General features: G+C 48.7%; 1 protein-coding gene across 1 annotated transcript; it reads left to right on the top strand.

Moving 5' to 3' along the window:
• Positions 1–6,831: 6,831 nt before the first annotated feature.
• Positions 6,832–19,190, top strand: LOC122372304. Its single transcript, XM_043349356.1, has 2 exons — positions 6,832–6,911; positions 17,615–19,190. The coding sequence occupies exon 2, from the start codon at positions 17,623–17,625 to the stop codon at positions 18,331–18,333; it is 711 nt and encodes a 236-aa protein (XP_043205291.1). The 5' UTR covers positions 6,832–6,911; positions 17,615–17,622; the 3' UTR covers positions 18,334–19,190.
• The last annotated feature ends 2,351 nt before the right edge of the window (positions 19,191–21,541 follow it).

The following is a 21,541-nucleotide window of genomic DNA, read 5'->3' as shown; positions in this document are numbered from 1 at the left end:
GCTACCATAGTTCCTGAGGTAGTGGCATGTTTTCTGAAAAATATAATGACAATTGGCAAATTTTGACCTTTGATGACCTCTGGCGACCCCAATGTTGCTCTAAGGTGAAAAATGACCGAAATACTTTCAAACGTACGCATTGAGAGCTATCGACTGCTTTTTACCGCGTCTTTCTAGCCCTCTTAGTTTTTGAGTTAGAGGTGGGTGGTAACATATGCCCCCCCCCCCCCACTAGGGCGAAGTTGGCTGAGACCGCCACTGGGGCGCGGGTTAACAAAAACCGAATATATATCAGAGAACCATATAGGGTTCTACACGCCAAAAACTCACAAAATATCTCTAAAACTGCCAGAGATATAGCCATTTGAATGACTGAAAAAAGTAGCGACTGTTCTTATGACGTCACAATATTTTCGGTATTTGTGCTTGAAATCAGTCAGGAGTAATAGGTAGGTATTTATGATACTTATTAACCTCTTCCTGACTGAATATGATCCTTTACGTGAGTTAAGTTACTTTTACGTAAAAAATTGTTTTCTTTGTAAATCGGTACAATTTGACCTTACTTGGCCTACCTGTGATGTCATAGGTCCAAGAAAAATGGTCAAGGAGATTTCTGTGGTTGCATATGGGTGTCCACGTCAAAAGTGTACCCAGACTTTTCTCCGTATTTTATCTTAAAAACATCGCACTCACAAACAATTGCCCTCGTTTGAGAGCCAAGGCAATGGCAAAACAATTGCTATGCTTTTCAACTGTGTTCGGCACTCTGATGACCAACGCCTGCCGTCTAGAGCAACTGCTCTATATGAGCCGCTTTGCGTCGGGCCACCGCCGGCAGACGGACCGTGGCATGTGAAATCCCACAATGCCCCGTGCAGTGGGGATCCCATTGCCTAGAAAAAGTTCAGACCATGCCTCTGCACAGCAAGAAAGTATCGGTTTGGGTGGCAATGAGGCATGGAGGGGGCATTATCGGCCCCTTCTTTTTCGAAGACGACAGGGGAGAGACAAACACAACACCGTAACGCTAGAACGCTACGCCTCGGAGGCATGCTGGAACCATTCTGGCGAGAGCTGAAGCGGAGACGCGGGATCCGTCGCCATGAAGAATGGTTTCAACAAGACGGGGCGCCGCCTCACACCGCCAAACGGTCGCTGGAATTTCTGGAAGAGCACTTTCCTGACCGCCACATCAGCTTGAAAAGCGCGGTGGAATGGGCTCCACACTCGCCCGACCTCAGCCCTCTAGATTTCTTCTTGTGGGGCTTTCTCAAAGACTTGTGCATACGCTGGCAATCCAGGGTCGACCCAGGAGCTGAAAGACGCCATCAGCGACGAGATCCGTCGCCTTCCTTCCCACATCGTTGACCAGGCGATCACCCATCTCCAGACGGTCCGTCTGCCGGCGGTGGCCCGACGCAAAGGGGCTCATATAGAGCAGTTGCTCTAGACGGCACGCGCTGGTCAGCAGAGTGCCGAACACAGTTGAAAAGCATAGCAAATGTTTTGCCATTGCCTTGGCTCTCAAACGAGGGCAACTGTTCGTGAGTGTGATATTTTTAAGATAAAATATGGAGAAAAGTCTGGGTACACTTTTGACGTGGACACCCGACTCGAATATGCGCAATTTAACATGCCTTTCCTTACGATTTACGAAAGTGTTTTCTGATTGGTCGAGGCTTACCTCTGTTGTGACGTCACAGCTCACCATTCACTCAGGTGACTATCCACATGCCAGATCTATCATATACATCATATCCAGACTCATTTTGGAAACTTAGATTTCATTTTTATGACCGACTGCTTGACTCTCGTCATTGTAAATTGGACTGATTTGACCTTGTTTTTGACCTCCCTGTGACGTCACAGGTCAAATATCAAGGTCATCAATATCCAATCTTGTGCATCTCGATGAGCTCTTTCGAATGCTGTTTGAATTTGTCCGATCCGGCTATTGGTTCCGCAGATACGACGGGAGGCCCTCGCCCCCCCCCCCCCCAACAGGACGTGGAACCTGCAAGACCTCAACGGGGCACGGGTTAATTAATCTTACAATCCTCATTAGGATTATCCGTTGTCAACGACTTGAAAATATTAGGTATTCACTACCATAAAACAAATGACAACATTGCCTCAATTAATATAAAAACAATTATACCTAAAATAAAGAAAGAGATTTGTCAGTGGCGGAGAAGGCAATTAACACTGGTCGGAAAAATAACTGTAGTTAAATCTCTTTTGGTGTCGAAGCTAGTACACGTCTTAACAGCTCTACCGAATCCGAGTGAGTCAACAATTAAGGATTTAAATAGTATTTTGTTCCGCTTTATATGGAACGAGGGACCAGACAAAGTAAAGAGAACCACATTAGTTAAAGACTACCATGAAGGGGGCTAAAAATGATTGACATTCACTCCTTTTTAGTGAGCCTAAAAACATCCTGGCTCAAAAGACTGTACTGGGCATCTGCTAATGTCACCTGGGCAAATCTGGCACGAGAAAAACTGCCCGTGCTTGAAGATCTGGTATGTTTTAGCTCTTTAAAACTCGCGCAAATCGCCAAGAATTTGAACAACAACTTTTGGAAAGAAGTTGTTCTAGCGTGGGCGAGCTTCAGTAAAGCGTACAAACCCAACGACAAAGAAATACTCACAGACTATATTTGGTTTTCTGACATTACTAAATTTAAGAAGTCTATTGTGAGGGAGTGGAATGAAAAAGGGATTCGATTTGTATCAGATTTTTTCAACGCTGGTGATGGGTCATTACGTAGTAAGGATCATCTGACATCAGCATTTAAAATAAAAATGACCTTTCTATGTTATGCTTCTATAGTCAGAAGTTTACCGTCTAGCATCGCGAGTTATTCCACAAATAGGGATAAAGAAATTGCACACCCCATCCTTCCGTACAAAATAGCTTTATTGTCCACCAAAACTCAACTGAACCAAATAGTATACGCTACGTTGGTAAAAGCCATAAAAACAAGACGAAGCTCAGAATTATCCAAGTTAGAACGCAAGTGGAACAGAGACGTTGGGCAAATGTTTCTCGGCTCACTCTTGGATGTACGGTCTGCCACGCGTAATAGCTATCTGCAGACCCTACACTATAGAATTGTTAATCGCATTATTGCTACAAATTCCTTTTTATGCCGCATTGGTAAGACCGACGACGCTTCATGTGCTCTCTGCGGATGCGATATGGAATCTTTAATGCACGCATTTTACAGCTGCGATATCGTACAAAGCTTCATTAGCGAATTGAAAAGTCACGTACATGAAAAGTATAGCATAACGTTAGTTACTACGGCAGGCCGCTGGTTTTTCCCGCGACACGACTTAGAATCTAGCATTAACATATTGATAAAAACAGTAGCCAAGCATACAATCTTACGCTCAAAGACCTTAAAGCGCCCCCCAAATATTCACCTTTTCACTTCCTTACTAGCAGCTGAAGCATTAAAAGAAAAAGGAGCAGCCCTGAGGAGTCGATGCTATAACAAATTTGAGAATAAATGGGGGAACGTCATTAACATATTACAAGACTCAGACATACCATCAACCAACTGAGCCTCTTTCCCATCACTCCGGGTCCAAGCTGACGTGCTGCCGCCGCCGTCGATGCTGCTGTCGCCGCCGGATGGGGCCAGCTGCCGCTCCCGTACCCTCCGTCCCGTCCTGGCCGCCGCTGTCGGGCCGTCGGGCCTGTGCCGCCGCTGCGCCTGTGGCTGTGCTCTGTGCCGCGATGGTGACCGTGTCGGTGTCCGCCGCCATCGCGACCCGTTTTTCGTGCCGCCGCCGCTGTTAAGGTTGTGCTCATGTGGGTACTGTATGATTTTTATGCGCGTTTTTGTCCTTTCTTTTGTCTTTTTTCATCCTTTGATTTTCTTTCCCATTTACTTGGCCGCCCTGAGGCAATAATCGCCTATGCGTGTGTACGTACGCGTGTGTGTGTACTGTGTACACTACAGAATCCTCGCCTCAGACGGAAGCACTTGCAGCGCGCTCCACAAATGGCAAATCTGGGCAACTTGCGCGTGCCGTTCTTTGTGATAGATGCCGTTGCCTGCGATGCAGTTTTGTGAAGTCTGATTGTGAGCGCGTCTATATAATGTAAAATATACGAAAAAAAACGTCAAAAAAAATCTTACAATCCTAGTTGTGCGTACATACTTTACAGACTGCATGACTGTTAACAACGATGCATTTTCACTCCTTGGTTTATTGATAAGATTTGAAACGGGTTCACTGTTTGTACCCGTAATTTTCAACATCTATAATTTATGTTATTCACGAATCACAAGCCCAAAAAAATTTGGCTAGCGGCCAATAAAGTGGGAATGCTGGCTGAAAAAAATGCATCTTTGAAAGGTAATCAGCAAAATGTGGGCTTACGCCAAGTGGTCGACTATTCGAACATGAAATGTGTTAGAAAGCCTTTGCTGGGCGTGTTGTTCAGCTTCACATTATTGCGCATCGGTGATATGTTTTGAAAACGCACGCAGGGTTGCTTTTGTTGATATTTCATTTCCTGTAAAATGCTAATTCAGCGAATCATTTTTTGCGCTGTTTAACCCGGCAGGCGGTAGGCCTCCCGGCCACCTTCCACGCGGTGGGGGAAGGCATTTTTTTGCCCTCCCCGGTATCTCCGAAACTCTTTATTAAGCGTAGTCCGTGGATTTATTAAGCGAATTTAGTAACTACTGGTATCTATGTAGAAAATCCGTGAACAGCTCAAACGGCCACAATAAGCGGCTGGATTTATTATCCGAGGATGTATTAAGCGGATTCTACTGAATATCGAAAAAACTAAGGGGGCAAAAAATGCCCCCCCCCCCTGTCTGGAAGCCTAAGCCAACAAAATATTCTAAGGATGTAAGGAATCTCAGGAAATAATCCGCGTATTCCCCATGGCAACTCCCATCAATTGTAGACAAGCTCCTTTCCCTGCAAGCGCTATGTAAGATTGTCGAAAATCAACAGTAACACTATTGCTCAACTCCAGCAGTTTACCTATAACTGACCATATCTCAAGGTATATTAGGGCTCGTTGCACCGTGTGACAATTGGTTTCAAACTGTCAGTTTGGTTTAATTATTGTGAGGATCGGCCTGACCTTTGACTATTTCATGTCATGAGTTTATAGCACCGATACTAAACGATAAAACCACGGACCTGCAGCGGTGAACGGTACATCACTTATGGTCTAATCACAGCACAATAGGGTCTTGGCACGACGGTGTACGCCGTTCCAACGAACTGGAGTGATTTGAGCATTAACAATGCATATGTGCTTTGTTGGGGTAGAATGAGAATAAGTATAGGCCATTTGATACGTCTATGCCGCGTTTGTGTGCATTCGATGATCGATACGCTCGTCAAGGTCTCCGAAATGTTTGAACGTTCTGTAGTGTACGTGCCGGGCGCTAGACTACCGGACGGCGCTCAAATTTAGCGATAAAGCTACGAACACTATTGGGCAATAGCCGTTACGGCACTGGCGCTCTAAAAAAGGCAACAAAAAACAGAGACAATATCATGGCCAGCATCAAGGCTCAGCCAACGCACGGTAGGCCGAGCTTGTTGCTCAAGGCCCGGCCTTTTGCCATCCGATCGGACAATTCGACTGTGCAATCGCCAATCGGGAACAGTGTTGTATCAAAGTTGAAGGGACCCTCTCACCTTCACAAAAGTTAATGAATTGGCATAAAAGTGATGTCCCTTGGTTCGGAAAGATCAACAATGAATGTCCACCAAATTTCACCGAAAAATATTCACTGGTTTTCCAGATATTAGGCTTTTACTTTTGTTTTTTGGGATCTCCGCTGTTCCTAGCGACTTATTTGGAACCAATAATTTGGCAGCCTCGAAGTGCGGCAGACGTTGCGTGCAAAGCACTGTATAGTGTATACCACCACGTGTTAACCTTCCAGGCGGTGGGGGGGGGGGCATTTTTTTGCCTTCCTTTAGTTTTTTTTTATATATCTCGAGAACCGCTGCGCCGATCGTCACCAAACTTTTAGTACCCTCCCGGAAGCAGCTAGCGCACATGGTGACCAAAAATTTTTCCAAAGGCTTTGATAGGTTGGCCGCTAATGACGTCAGAGTGACGTCATTTTTGCCATTTTCGACCCAAAAAAAAGGTTTCGCGGGAAGAGCTGTCAGGCCTACAGCTTTAGAGATACAGAAAAATGTTTCAACATTAAAGGTGTGGAATTAAAAGGGCTACACAACTGCTATTTCGGTTTTTCGAATTTTTTGGATCTTGACCCAAAAAAAATCAAAAAATAGATTTTTTGAATATAATAGCCAAAAAATCCAAAAAGTTTTTTGAATTTCGAAAAAACTGGAATATATGTGATAGCCCCCACCGCCTTCTATCTACATACCAAATTTGAGATCGATACCTCTTTTTTTGGCCAAGTTAAAGCGAAAAAACTGTTCAAAATTGATGACGTCAAATTTTCAAACTCAATTTTTAGCAATTCTCAACCTCATAGCGCAAAACAAAGACCACCATTAGACTCCCCGTGACGAGCTGCATCGAATCGATACCCATTTTATGCAAAAATATCAACTTTGAAATTTGACCTTTTTTGACCTGACCTTGACCTGACCTCCACCAGAAAGTGACCTAAACCGTACCTGATGGTCTTATAACCAACACCATTGAGTTGGAAATGAAAAACTGGCCATAAAACATGCATCGCCATGGTGTGTCAAAAGTGGAAATAGCCGGTGCGCCGTCTGGCAACCGGGCAGCCCGCCGCCATAGGGAAATTCATGCTTTTTGTCGCTTTTTCGCTCCCTATGAGTCACTTGATCTAACTAGAGCTTAACTAGGAACGAGGCGGGTCACTTGGACGTATTCGGGAGCCGAATACGGTGCTTTGGAGCCAATACCTGGTAAACCCTACCCGCCCAATGCGAGTTTTTAAGAGTCTACATGCCCAAATTAACGTTGAGCGCGGCCGTTTTCGGTCGGTTTTACCCGACCTTGTGGCGAAATCGCCTTATTTATTCAACCAGGGTGGGCTAATTCGCTTAACTAGGAATGAGGCGTTGAAGAGAATTATTCAAGGAATAGAGCTGTGCAAAAATATTTTTTGTATTGTTAAAACTGTATCCGCCCTCGAACGATAAATATTGTTGACCCATCAGAAACACATCACCTGGAATGCGTTTGGACTTGGCTGGATCTAATATTAGCGAGTATCTGCTAATGCAGTTTCTTGGCTTACATAGTACGGGCACAAGCATACATACTTCCTGCCCTTGGTTATTCCTCACTTGAATGAAAATTTTGCTATAATAACTATTCCAAGCAGTTAACAGGTTTTAGTGCAGTGCCAATGGGGATGTTCGGCTTATTTCCTCGCCAGGTGGCAGCACTGCCTTCTTTGGACACAGAAACTGTCGCGGCGAATGCGCCACTGTGTTTTGCACTGTGTGGAGTCCGTGCGGTGTCGGTCCGAGGGACTGAATTTCGGTGAATTTGATAGCAATTGATTTGAATATTGCTCAGATGAGTTGTGAATTTATATTCAGCAAGTGTCACAAACATGGAAAGGCAAGTTTACAAAGGACAGGAGACTTAGAAAGGCTTCAATTGACGTAGCCGAAGAGAGGCGAGAAGCCGAAGATAGACCGACTCCAAACGGTAATTCCATCGATGTAACACGTTTCCCGACATTTTTTATGGCGAGCATAACTAAGAGTATAAAATAGTCTAACTTAACTCATAGCTGGATCTTGTATTGCCCATATGAGGTAATTTACCTGTATAAGTTTATGGGCATATCAATATAGGAAATTGACCTGCCCTTTGAGAAAGGCATTACAAGATGATACATGCTGCTGAGAATGATTATATAAATTCAATGCATTTTTATAAGATTCATTGCAAGCAATTTAGCAGTGTTCTACTTTGTCTGGTACCAAATATGTTGCATGCAGATAAAGGTTATGATGGAAAAAGACAAATAGGATCTATTTTGACACCAGCAACCAGGAGGTATATGTAATAGAACACTAAGCTACCTACTATTTATGAATTGTTACAAGTATTGATCATCCTACATGGTGTTACAGGTGCCCAGTGCAATCATGCTTCTGGTGCGGAGTTGTCAGGATGGAGCCCAAGGAATCAAGGAAGGCAGAGGACCTGCGTATGAAGGAACCAGCCCTGCGGATGAAGTTCTGAGGTGCATACAGAGGGATCCCACTGAAAGACCAGGTAGGAGTCGGCAAACAGCTTGTGCACTGCAGTATATCATCCAGAAGTAACTGATAGCCTTTCTTGCGAATTGTTTTTTAACTTGTCACCACCTAAAGCTAGGTACTCATTATTGATATAATATCTTCATTTCATCAGGTAAATAATTGTTTACTCTAAGTTTTGATTCACACTGAAGTGAACACTATTTTAGAATATTCACTCAGCTTTTTTAGGAACTAAATACGGGCAAGTTTTTTGTTGTTTTTTAAAATAAATTTTCATCTTCTAGAATATTTGTATAGGTAACTGCAATAAAAGTGCATTTCAAAATTGCAAATACTTTGTGTAAAGTTCATGGGTCTTGATGATGTCACTGTACCCAGTTCATCATATCAGATTTCAACTGTGCTTAAACTGCAATGTTTTGCTAATTGCTTCAGTATATAATATCCTTTTATCCATGCATGTTAAACATATGTATCTCATTATGACTTGCCAATATCTTTCCCTACTGTCTTATGCCATTTTTCATTTATTCACAGGTGCAATGCTGCATTGATAAGATCCAGATTCAAGAGCATGGATGCTACCAGATCCTGTGATTTGAAGTTACCAGTGTCACTGCTGCTACAAATGACATCAGCAACACTTCCTTTGGTGAAAGTTTAGAGGAGCAACCAGTTGGTACTCTGTGTAGTCAAGCAGTGGAGTTTTGCCACAATCATGAAGTTGATTAAAGTGTCAATTTTTGCTCTGGCTTCTGGGACACCTTGGATCTACATTGCAAGTTGCAACCTATGCTAGTGTTCAACATTTCGTGTCATAGTATCACTGATGCAAAGCGTGTTGCATCATACACAAATGAGAGCCAGCAAATTGTCAGATATTTTCTAGTGATAGAGAACTGCATGCCTTAAGCAATTGTTGAAGGTGATAAGTGGTGAATGGTAGGGCTCAGCCATTCAGCTCCTCAAAAGCTATCAATCAGCTCTAGAAGAGTAGTCATAGCAATGCTTCATATGTGAAGGCTACTTGCCTGAACAGAACATTGTGGATTTGTTAATTAAGTACCTCTTTATTACAAGTTTGTGCCCATTACAAGCCAAGCTTAGTTTACTTAGTTTGTTGCAAGTTTTCCAGGCAGTATTCACACTTGTGTCGCTGAATATTAAACTTTAACTGATAGACCGACGAGATATTGTCCCTTTGGCATCAGATTGTAATCAGTCAGTCGTGTTGGTAGAAGGTAAAGTCTGTCTTAAAAGTACCGCGCAAAGTGACGGTGGATCCATCAAGCCTGACCGAGGAAGGGCCTGCTATAATTTGAAAGTCACCGAACCAATTGACCTGGGGAACGGACGAGGATGTCATATAGAGCCACGCAGAAATCGCCGGTGATTCGTTGCCCATCATTACAGAATGAACGCATGCCGGATGAAGGGTTTAGTCAATAGTCTGTACAAAATACAGGGATGTGATTGACTTATCTGACAGTGACGAGCGCTAGAGGTCAACTTAAGACCATAGGTATACGTTCTTGTCATGGAATGTGTGCTGTAAATCGATTGTTTCATGCGTGTGAATATATGTCTGAATGTAATAAGGTTTTTAATTTCAACTGTGTAAGTTAAAATATGTGATAACATCGTATCTTTCGTACTCCGTAGCTTTTGGTGACCATTCGATCAGCTCCCTTTCCTTCCGCTCAATGACGATGTAGTAGTTTGCCTTTCACACGCGTCATTGTCTTCCTAATATCGAAATCAACTGTAGCTACTCATTTTAGCAAAATGATGAACCTGAAAAAGACATGAAACGCAGTTTCCGTTCGCGGCGCGTCGGCCGCCGTCGCCGCCCGCAGTGTTATCCCCGGCCCGGCCGGCGCCCGGCCGGCGCGTTGTGTCCAAAGCATACCGTGCTGCCACCTGGCGAGACTTTTCGGAACTCTTAGCGCGAACATCCCCATTCGGAACCGTTCAGCGCCGCCAGTCTCCCAGGCGGCGCGTAATGGCTGCCGCCGGCCGCCGCGCCGCCGCCCTGGCAGGGTGTTTGACTTCATATCTCTGTTGCTAGAAAAGTTGTGGACCGATTTACTTGATTCTTGCATGAAAAGATCCGCCATTCAATTCTTAGCAGACAACGAAAAATTGACGTCAATTGCACGATCCGCTGCCCATATTGTGGTACTGCCATCTATTGACAAGGCTGGCGAACTAAAGCCGGGCGGCTATTTCCACTTTTGACACACCATGCATAACCTTAATAAAGTTGGGCTCATGTGGTGACCCTTGGTGACCTTTGGTGACCTGACCTGTGACCTGACATGGTATGACCAGTGACTTCTAATAGCAACATATGTACTAGACAACTGACGCCTTATCGCTGATTTTCGACAAAATGCGTTTTACTCGGTGTTATAGCGATTTCCCTAGAAGCTCCGTGAACGGTGAAACATTTTATCTTTGACCTGACCTATGACGTCATCGGTGACCCCGAGGTCAATGAAATTTGGTTTCCTGTAACAAATTTGACAGGGCTATCGAACGCCGTTTGAATTTTCCGGATCCGTACAGTAGTTTCGGAGATACGGGGGGGGGGGCAAAAAAGTGCCCCCCCCCCCCACCGCGCGGAAGGTGGCTGGTAGGCCCACCGCCTGCCGGGTTAACGATGGTTGTAGTCTGATATTCAGAAATCGTTAGATCTCCGCTGACGTCGCAAATTCTAAGGGGGCATTCCAATGCATTAGCCCCTTAGAATCCGAAAACCATGCAAGTTTGAAATTCCAAATCTCCGAATGAAAGCATTTTTCGATGTTGTGAGTGCCCAAACCGGTATTTGCAGGCCATGGCCACCAATTTGGCTATCTCAACTCAAAACAAATGTTAAGGTGGGATGGTCACTTTAAGCGAGTGCCCCTCAAGCCGGACACGGCGTGTCCCACTCAACTGACTTCAACTGGCTGCGGCTGTTCTCGCCTCTCACCAACTGCAGCCCATCTCCGACAGAAGTGTCATGTAACACATACGGAGAGCCAGTGCGACTCGAGTCCGGACTCGCGCCACCAGGAGTCCCGGACTCTCACCACCAGGAGTCAAATATCTTACCAACCGACTGAGCTAAAAGACGGACCATATCACGGACCGCGACGAACCTCCGCTGACAGCTCTGTCAATCTGACAGTCCGTTAACACTCGAGCTAAATTCGTTTGAAAAATATCTCTTGTCCCCAGTCGACAAGTATGCCATTAGAGCATTCCTCAATATTAAATATTGTAATGGACACTGAATGGGTGTCATACTGAAGTTTGGTGATTGGAGTGCGGCTACGTCCCATATATCCCCGATAGCCGAGTGGGTAGGGTGTCTGGACGTTTGGCCGGCGTGATCAGTCGGTGGTTGCCGGTTCGAATCCGGCCCGGTCCTTTGCTTTTGTACCGTGCGCCGAGTTTGTGTCCGTGCCGCGCTGTGATTGGTCGTGACACCTGACCCGAGGTCACGACCGGTGCGTGCCGGCGGTGGCGGTCAGTTTTGTGCGTGGCGGTGGCCGGGTAAGTGCGGGGACTCCTGTGAGGGGGACTGTTTGGGGAGGGCTCCTGTCCCGTCCGCTGACCGGTGCTGCTGCCTGGGTTGCTCCAGAGGTGCTGCCGGGCCCAGCCATCTTGCCGCTCTGCTGCCCGTGTGCTGTGCGACCTGGGGTAGCGGCTCAGACGTACATCGCCCGGGCTGTGGGGAGCGAGATTTGTGCCGCGGGTTGGGTTGTCGGAGGTGCCTCGGGTGTGGTCCGAGAGCCACCGGCGACTGATTCCGCCGTTCACCGTTCTTGCGTCGGCCGGCCTCGGGTAATTCCGGGACGTCCGACGTGGGAAATCCACGGCGGCTCTGTTTGGTGGGAACCAGTGGGTTTGGGGGGACTCGGGTTTATTCCGGGCCCCGGGTTAAGCGAAGGGACTGTCGGCCTGACTGGCATTAACGGGGCACAAATACAGGCACAAAGAGCGACACACTTTTTACTGCTGAGGCTGGACGGCGGGGTCGTCGGATTCTCCGACAAAGCGGAGCGACCGAGCACAACACTGGTGTCAGAAGTGGTCGAACCTCCGCTGCCCCACCATGCCTCCTGCAAAAAGGAACGCTCAGGCCGCTGCTGTTGATGAAGTGGATGGGGACACAGAAAGGAAAATGACCGACCAAGGAGCGGAATCTGCGCGACTAACTGCTCTTGAGGAACAGATGGGAGGGGTGACAGCAGCACTGGCCGATATCGCTGGGTATATCCGTGAACAGCCTGTGAAGAGTCAAAGTGCCGAGATTTCTGAGTTGGTTGACTCTAACAGGGCGAGATCATCAGCCACCAATCACTTTGCGCGGCCCCGAGAGTTCGATGGTTCTGTACCATGGGCATCCTACAAATCGCAGTTCGAGGCCATCGCATCTGTTCACGGATGGAACGACTCAGACCGGGTGGGAGAGCTGGTTGCCTGCCTGAAAGGACCAGCTCTTGAGGTATTCACTCACCTATCGCCTGAGGATCAGATGCAGTATGGTCGTTTGGTGAGTGCTCTCGACCAGAGATTCGGGCAGACGAGCCAGCATCTGTGGTTCCGTTCTCAGTTTCGAAGGAGAGCCCGGAATCCAGGAGAATCGCTACCGTCGCTGGCCCAGGATATGGAGCGGTTAGCGGCCCTGGCGTATCCGGCGGCAGAGCAATCCTTGAAGGACTCTCTGGCATGTGAGCAGTTCTTGGATGGCCTGACTGACGTGGAATTGCAGATTGCCGTTCGTCAGTCGCGCCCCGTAAACTTACAGGAGGCGCTTACCACTGCCATTGAAATCGAGGCGATCCGAAAGTCTGCTGAGGCTGGTGCCGTTGGTGGATCGGGTTTCACAGCTCGGCAGGCTCGCACTGATGAGAAAGTTCTGAGTGATAACTCTGTTCCAAAGGCCAACAACACGGATGAGCTGCTGCAGGCCATCCTGCAGAGAATTCAAGCTCTAGAGGCATCGGTTGCCTCTCCCAATCCAGGACGGCGGCTCGGAGGACAGCGACGAACCTGGAGGAACTCAAATCAGTCAGATCCCGAGGGTTGCTGGCACTGTGGCAAAACGGGTCACATCCGGAGGTTCTGTCAGGAACGACGGACTCGAACACCAGGCAACTCGTACCAGAATCAGGGAAACTGAAAATGGCTGCCCGTGAGGGACAACGGTCAGCCGAACCGCAAAGCGAGTCCCCTCGTATTGTGTCCAGAGGAACAAGAGGCGCGGACAGCATCCAGGTAAATGGTTTTATCAATGGCAAGCCACAAGCTCTGGTAGTTGACTCTGGATCTAACTGCACACTCCTACGAGCTGATGTGTTGGAGAAGCCTGATCTGCCGGTGGTGAAAGAAGGCCTCTGTGACGTCACTGGTCGGCGCTCGCCACTCCGAGGTCCCACCACAATAGAGTTGGACATTGGTGGGCATCGCTTGCAGCAAGTGGTGTATGTAGCGGATGCAATTGAAGAACCCTGCATTCTCGGATTGGACTACCTGATAGAAAATCGATGCGAGCTCGACTTCAACAGCCGGACGCTGAAAGTCAGAAACACATTGGTGCCGCTTATCGTGGGTCCTCTGACGGCTGGCGGGCCACGAGCGTTCAGGGTCAGAGTAAAGGAGCCGTTGACACTCAACCCCAGTACGGAGATGATGGTGCCCTGCAAGCCGGAAGGCGAAGTGTTCGGTGCTCTTGGAATGGTGGACACACACGCCTCTCTTCCGAACGGAGTAATGACTGGCCGAACACTGATAGACACCACGCGGCCCTCATTCCACGTTTTGATGGCGAACCTGTCGGACAAGCCTGTGAAGCTTCACAGTGACACGTTAGTTGGGATGTGTGAGCCGGTGGAGGTTATTGAGGCTGATGTAGATGTGGTGAAAACGGAAACACCATCTCAGACTCGCCTTCCGGAACATCTCCAACCACTGCTGGATGGTGTCAGTCCTGACGTAACAGAAAGTGATCGAGAGCAAGTGCGAAAACTGCTCGAGGAATTCTCGGACGTATTCTCATCCAATGACGACGACCTGGGAAGGACAAACCTTGCAGTTCATCACATCAACACTGGCTCCCATCCCCCCATCAGAGTATCACCACGTCGCATCCCTGTGAACAAGCGGGAGGAGGCCACGAAGATGATTGAGGACATGGACAGACAGGGTCTCATCGAACGGTCAAACAGTCCATGGTCGTCCGCTCTCGTTCTCGTCAAAAAGAAGGACGGCACTCTGCGTTGTTGCGTGGATTATCGTGCACTGAATGAGGTCACAGTCAAAGACTCGTACCCACTGCCTCGTATCGATGACACATTGGATGCGTTAACTGGAGCCAGATGGTTTTCAACATTGGACTTGAAGTCAGGGTACCACCAAATAGGCATGGCAGAGGAAGACAAGGAAAAAACGGCGTTCTCCTGTGGAGGACTTTGGCAATGGAGGGTGATGCCGTTTGGATTATGCAACTCTCCTGCAACCTTCGAGCGGCTCATGGAAAAGGTCCTTTCGGGACTTCACTGGAAAACTCTGCTGGTCTATCTCGATGATGTGATCGTCTTCGGGAAGACACTGGACGAGGAGCTGCAACGCCTCCGCGAAGTCTTTCTGCGCATGCGTAAGGCAAATCTGAAGCTGAACGCAAAGAAGTGTCGATTGTTCAGGAAGGAGGTCGAATACCTCGGACACATTGTATCGCAGCATGGAGTCCAGACGGATCCAGAGAAGACTTCATCAGTTGCGAGCTGGCCCACACCGAGGAACAAGAAAGAACTTCGCAGTTTTCTGGGGCTCTGTTCATACTACAGGAAGTTTGTGCGGGACTTCGCTACCATCGCAGCCCCGCTACACGCTCTCACAAAGGAGAAGCAGATCTTCATGTGGGATGAGTCATGTGATCAGGCCTTCGAGAAGATGAAACAGGCACTCACAAGTACCCCCGTCTTGAGGTACCCAGATCCAGAGAGGGACTTCCTGCTGGATGCTGATGCCAGCAATCAAGGAATCGGAGCCGTCCTCTCGCAAGTCGAGGGGGGTCGAGAGCAGGTGGTAGCATATTACAGCAGAGCGTTAACTGCTTCGGAGAAAAACTACTGTGCAACCCGGAAAGAGCTCCTGGCTGTGGTGGATGCAGTACGTCATTTCCATCACTTTTTGTACGGCACCTCGTTCATCATCCGAACAGATCATTCTGCACTCCAGTGGCTGAAGAACCTGAAAGATCCTGAAGGTCAACTGGCCCGCTGGCTGGCAAGGATCGGCCAGTATGACTTCAAAATTCAGCACAGACCAGGCGCGAAACACCTGAATGCCGACAGCCTCAGCCGCCGACCATGCAGTCCTGACTGCACACACTATCGAAAAAGGGAGCCTGATCAGGTGGTCTGCCGAGTTGTGGGAGCTGCCGGGACGAAGGAGGCTTCTGACAAGGCGTCTGAAGACGACCTCATGACTAGGCAGCGGGCAGACCAGGACCTCGCCCCTATCATCAACTACAAGGAACAGGGACTGGATAAGCCCAACTGGGAGGAGATGTCGTCAGTGAGCAGTTGAGCACTGTTGCCAAGCGGCTCTGGGCTCAATGGGAAATGTTGCGTGTTCAGGATGGAGTTTTTCAGAGATACTGGGAATCAACAGATGGGAAACACAGGAAGTGGCTGGTAGTGGTACCCGCCAGCATGAGGGAAGGCGTGATGCAGGAGGCGCATGGATCTGTCACGGGTGGGCATTTCGGGAGCAAGAAAACACTGCAGCGCCTGAGAACCAGGTTCTACTGGGTTGGAATGAGGCGGGATGTTCAGGAGTGGTGCAGGGTCTGTGAAACGTGCACAGCAAAGAAGGGACCACAAAACGCACCACAGGCCCCGCTGCAAGTTCGAAATACAGGGGCCCCCATGGAAAGGATCGCTATCGACGTTGCCGGGCCACTGCCGACGTCGGCGTCTGGAAACCGCTACATTGTAGTAGTCATGGATTATTTCACCAAATGGCCAGAAGCATTTGCAGTACCAAATCAGGAGGCAACAACTGTGGCTCAGGTGCTCGTAGATGAGTTCTTTTGTCGATTCGGTATTCCATATGAACTTCATTCCGATCAGGGAAGAAATTTTGAAAGCAGAGTCTTCCAAGAATGCTGCAACCTGCTCGGTATACGAAAAACGAGAACAACGCCGCTGCATCCGGAGTCGGATGGAATGGTTGAAAGGTTCAACCGCACCATGGGCCAAGAGCTCGCCAAAAGGTGCAGAAATGGTCAGGAAGACTGGGACAAGCATCTGCCGACCATTTTGATGTCGTATCGCTCAGCGGAACATGAGAGTACCGGCTATACACCTGCGCAGCTGATGCTGGGAAGGGACCTGCGTCTCCCAATGGATCGACTCAGGGAGGCTCATGCCCGTGCACGATGTCAGCTAAGAATGACTTCTGAATCGATGAAGCTCCGAAAAGATATCAGAGCGACGACAGAGGCACTGGCTCCAGGTGACAAGGTGTGGCTGTTCAACCCGAAGCGCAAGAAAGGCCAAAGTCCTAAACTGATGTCTCCATGGGACGGTCCCTACGAGGTCGTTCAGAAGTTGTCTGCAGTGACATATCGGATCCAAAGGAAGAAGGGATCGGCCCTGAAGGTAGTACACCACAATCGGTTGTGGAAGGTACGAGGACCACCACATTTCAGCTGGCAGAACAGTGAGAAGACCAAGAGAACAGCGAGTGCTCCCCAGATGCCAAAGGAGCAGGAAGACCAGAGGCCTAAGACTGAAACCACGCAAAGCCCGCTGACGGCTTCAACGGCCCCAAGCAGCGTTTCTTCTGATAGACAGCAGGAGCACCAGGCCAGGGATCTGTTGAGAAGTGTGACTTCAGAGGATGTGGTTGAGCGGCCCGTTCATCGTCGAGAGCTTCGACGAGACCGTCGCCCTCCCGAACGGTTTGGGGATTACGTATGCCACATGGGTTTGGTGTAGATCTGGAGTTCAGTGGGAAAGTGGGAATGCCATTTAAAGTGATAGAGTTTCGGCAAAGCATAGCCCATGGGAATCCCCTGTTCGCGTAGGGGCTGGTGGTGCTGCACTGGGTGATATCTAGTCAGCCTAACTTTGGGAGCAGTTTTTTATCTTCGGTCGGTTTTCTCTATTGATGTTTTGCATAGTGAGTGCTGCGTCGGGTATGTTCTGACCAGCAGGTCACACCTCAGTGTGGTTCTGTCTCACTTCAGCTATTACTAGGCATGTCTGTCTCACCTGTTAAGAAGTGCTAGCCACGACGGGTAGTATCTGTCTGGCATTCCCACATATGTCCCCACACGAAGAGTACAGGTGTTTTTCCTTTCTGCCGCTCTCATTTTGTTCCAGGAGCTACAATGGGGGACGAAGGCGGTGAAGTTCTCAGCATCCTGAATGAGGAGGTCGAGGACTGGCGGGAGGAGCAAGGAGTCCGAGATGGGGAAATGCACGTCTTCCTCGGAGACTCTAACGGGCCCGGACTGGTGGACGCGGGTCTTGATGTTTCGCCCCCGGACATCATCATCAACCGCACTGAGTCAGGAAAGAAATGGACATCTCTGTCCATTATCGTTCGACGAGACATCAACTGGTGGCAGCTGGCGGCCCAGTCGTTCGGTTGCACGATGGGAGTGGCTGTCATCTGGCTGTCAGGTAACGACAGCTACCCGCACCCCAAGCGACCGCTGGAACCGCTTATCGGCTTGGATGCGCTGGAGGCCCACATTCTGCTGGTGTTGCGCACCCTGCGGGATGTCGCTAGACGCGTAATAATCGTGGGCCCCATCCCGCGTTTCCGCTTCGATCGCGGGCTCCCGTGGGAGCGCACCCCTGCGTATCAGGCGGAGCGGCTGATCGTGAAAATGTTACAGAGAGAAAATCTGACTCCGTCCTTCGCGGAAGTGTGCTGCGTGGGACGCTACTTCTCGGTGAGGGTGAGGTCCCGCCGCGTCGTTGGGGACAAATGTGCCCAACTGTTTGCAGATGACGGGATCCACCTCTCGTCGGCGGGCTATCGGCTCGTCCTGAGCAAGCTGCCCCGGTGGCTGCAGCCGGACGCTGGTGCCTAGACACACACACACAGTGATACTGATGTGAACGGACGCGATAGTGTGCTGGTCGTGAGGTTGTGTTTCGCATATGTTGCCGTCTGTTCCGAGGGCGGAACTTTTTGGGGGGAAGGGGGGTAGTGTAATGGACACTGAATGGGTGTCATACTGAAGTTTGGTGATTGGAGTGCGGCTACGTCCCATATATCCCCGATAGCCGAGTGGGTAGGGTGTCTGGACGTTTGGCCGGCGTGATCAGTCGGTGGTTGCCGGTTCGAATCCGGCCCGGTCCTTTGCTTTTGTACCGTGCGCCGAGTTTGTGTCCGTGCCGCGCTGTGATTGGTCGTGACATCTGACCCGAGGTCACGACCGGTGCGTGCCGGCGGTGGCGGTCAGTTTTGTGCGTGGCGGTGGCCGGGTAAGTGCGGGGACTCCTGTGAGGGGGACTGTTTGGGGAGGGCTCCTGTCCCGTCCGCTGACCGGTGCTGCTGCCTGGGTTGCTCCAGAGGTGCTGCCGGGCCCAGCCATCTTGCCGCTCTGCTGCCCGTGTGCTGTGCGACCTGGGGTAGCGGCTCAGACGTACATCGCCCGGGCTGTGGGGAGCGAGATTTGTGCCGCGGGTTGGGTTGTCGGAGGTGCCTCGGGTGTGGTCCGAGAGCCACCGGCGACTGATTCCGCCGTTCACCGTTCTTGCGTCGGCCGGCCTCGGGTAATTCCGGGACGTCCGACGTGGGAAATCCACGGCGGCTCTGTTTGGTGGGAACCAGTGGGTTTGGGGGGACTCGGGTTTATTCCGGGCCCCGGGTTAAGCGAAGGGACTGTCGGCCTGACTGGCATTAACGGGGCACAAATACAGGCACAAAGAGCGACACACTTTTTACTGCTGAGGCTGGACGGCGGGGTCGTCGGATTCTCCGACAAAGCGGAGCGACCGAGCACAACAATATTATTCTGAAAACATGTAAGATACTGGCCTAAATCCATCAGCAGGGGTAGGGGAGGATGGGAAAAGATGCCCAGGGGTTTTTATGTCATATATTTTTCGAAAATGACGCCCGGAAAGCAAAAACTTAGAATTTCAACGAAAGCCGACATCATTTTTCTCCACAAAATATCACACTTTCGTGCTTCAAACATGATAACGTCTTTGCTATTAATCGTTTTTCTGAAGTAGTGCAAGTGGGCATCCTACCCCAGAGGGTGGGAAAGACGGGTCCACGTCAAAACAGCTAGTGACTATTGAGCTAGTGACTTTTGAGCTAGTACAAAAGAGCTAGTGCTTCAAAACAGCTAGTGACAACACAGCTAGCGCCAAAATAGCTAGTAATGCAAAATAGCTAGTGCATTAAATCAGCTAGTGTCTAAACAGCTAGCGTCAATATAGCTAGTAGAGCAAAATAGCTAGTGCTTCATTATAGCTAGTCATAAGCGTAGGAACCATGGGTGCAGTGGGTGCAGTTGCACCCACAATAATTCTCCAGTGGGTGCAGACAATGTATTCTGCACCCACAATAATCTGGAACAAAAACCCCTTTTCTCATCAACACTACTTCCCATGCAGCACAACAAATTCAGGATATTTTGCCCACTTTCCACCTTTAGAAGCGTTTGCTACTGTGATGGTCTTCAAAACTTACATTTGCGCTCAAGTAAAAAAGGAAGCAACGGAACACATGTGATTGAACACATACCGATGACCCACTGTCAAAAGTTTTAGCCCGATACCTATCTTCGAAAATGGCTAAGTTAGCCGCATTTAGGTACTTTTTGCGGCAGTCAATATTGACATTATCAACGCTTCTAAATACACTTATCATCGGTAGGTACCTTTTCGACATGGTACACCCTCAACTCAAAGCTCACAAGGAGCCTCCGCTCGGGTGCCGCTCCCTACCCCCCCCCCCCCCGGCTTCACCGGCCATGGCTGGATTTCTGTACCCATGCACCCACAATGTTCCAGCCGTTCCTACGCCCATGTAGCTATAGAAATCGCTAGCGTCGACTAATAGCTAATAAGCAAAATAGCTTATTCGTAGAGCAGCTATTATAGATTCTTTCCCGACGAAGAGTCCCCACGGGTAGAAGGAGCAGAAGAGCACCGTAGTTTGACAAAATTATTTGGAATGCTAGGAGGGCAGAGGACGGGATCCCTAGGACAAACAACAAATTAGAAGCGGGGCACCGGGGAATTAAAAAGATGGCATATCGCGGGAAATACATATTTACAGTCATAGATATCGTGCATTTTTGAAGCGAAGTGAATGGGAAGGGAACAGAGGTCCAACGAAATTGCTATTTTGACGATAGCTATTTCGTCACTAGCTGTCTTGAGGCACTAGCTCTTTACGCTTCACTAGCTACTTTGACGCTAGCTGTTTTGTCACTAGCTGTTTCTAAGCACTAGCTATTTTGCTTCACTAGCTATTTTGACGCTAGCTGTTTTGTCACTAGCTGTTTTGAGGCACTAGCTGTTTTGTACTAGTTCAAAAGTCACTAGCTCAAATGTCACTAGCTATTCTGACGCCCCCTGGCGTTGGGGAAGATACCCCTCCTTAGTTTAACCCGCGCCCTGCTGGGGGTGTTTGAACACCCCCCCCCCTTGTGGTTTTTCGCGAATATCTCAAAAACGGCGGCGCGGAGCGCCGCCGTTTTTGGTACACCTTATCATACATCAATTCTACACATGTTGTAAGAATTTCAGACCAAGGTCATTCAAGATCAGGTCACCAGGTCACTTGAAGTGACCTCACCTCATAAAAACTTTCAATGTCTGTCATAGCTACACCGAGTGACCGATCGCTTTGAAATTTTCAGCGATTGCTAAGAGCAATAGCATGTACAAAATGTATATCTCAGAATTATGATATCGATGACCTAAGGTCAGGTCAATTTTGCGACCTCCCCATTAGGTATAAGTCAATGGGAGAAAATTGAAATTCGCCTCTTTGGATGAAAGACATTATAAACACTCCCAAACACTGAATTACAAGTGGTTTAGACACACTGAACATGAAAATGGTGTCCGTGACCCTTGTTTATGCCCTGAGGTCATCTTAGGTCACGAATGGTATCTAACAGTTTTTCGCAAATAACTTTTGATAGAGGCATGCTAGAGCGATGAAAACGCCTTAGATGTGTTCAGCTCGACGATACGGATCGACTGATATGCAACATGACCCTTTCCGGTCAGGTCATGACCTTGACCTGAGGTCAAATTTTCAAGTTGACC

Source organism: Amphibalanus amphitrite, unplaced genomic scaffold (genome assembly GCF_019059575.1).
Source record: "Amphibalanus amphitrite isolate SeventyFive unplaced genomic scaffold, NRLGWU_Aamphi_draft 001342F_arrow, whole genome shotgun sequence".
Classification (NCBI taxonomy): domain Eukaryota; kingdom Metazoa; phylum Arthropoda; class Thecostraca; order Balanomorpha; family Balanidae; genus Amphibalanus; species Amphibalanus amphitrite.
This window is presented reverse-complemented; position numbering and strand designations above follow the sequence as displayed.

Coding starts and splice junctions, on each gene's coding strand:
- LOC122372304 (XM_043349356.1), top strand. CDS start 17,623: ATGGGGGACGAAGGCGGTGAAGTTCTCAGCATCCTGAATGAGGAGGTC.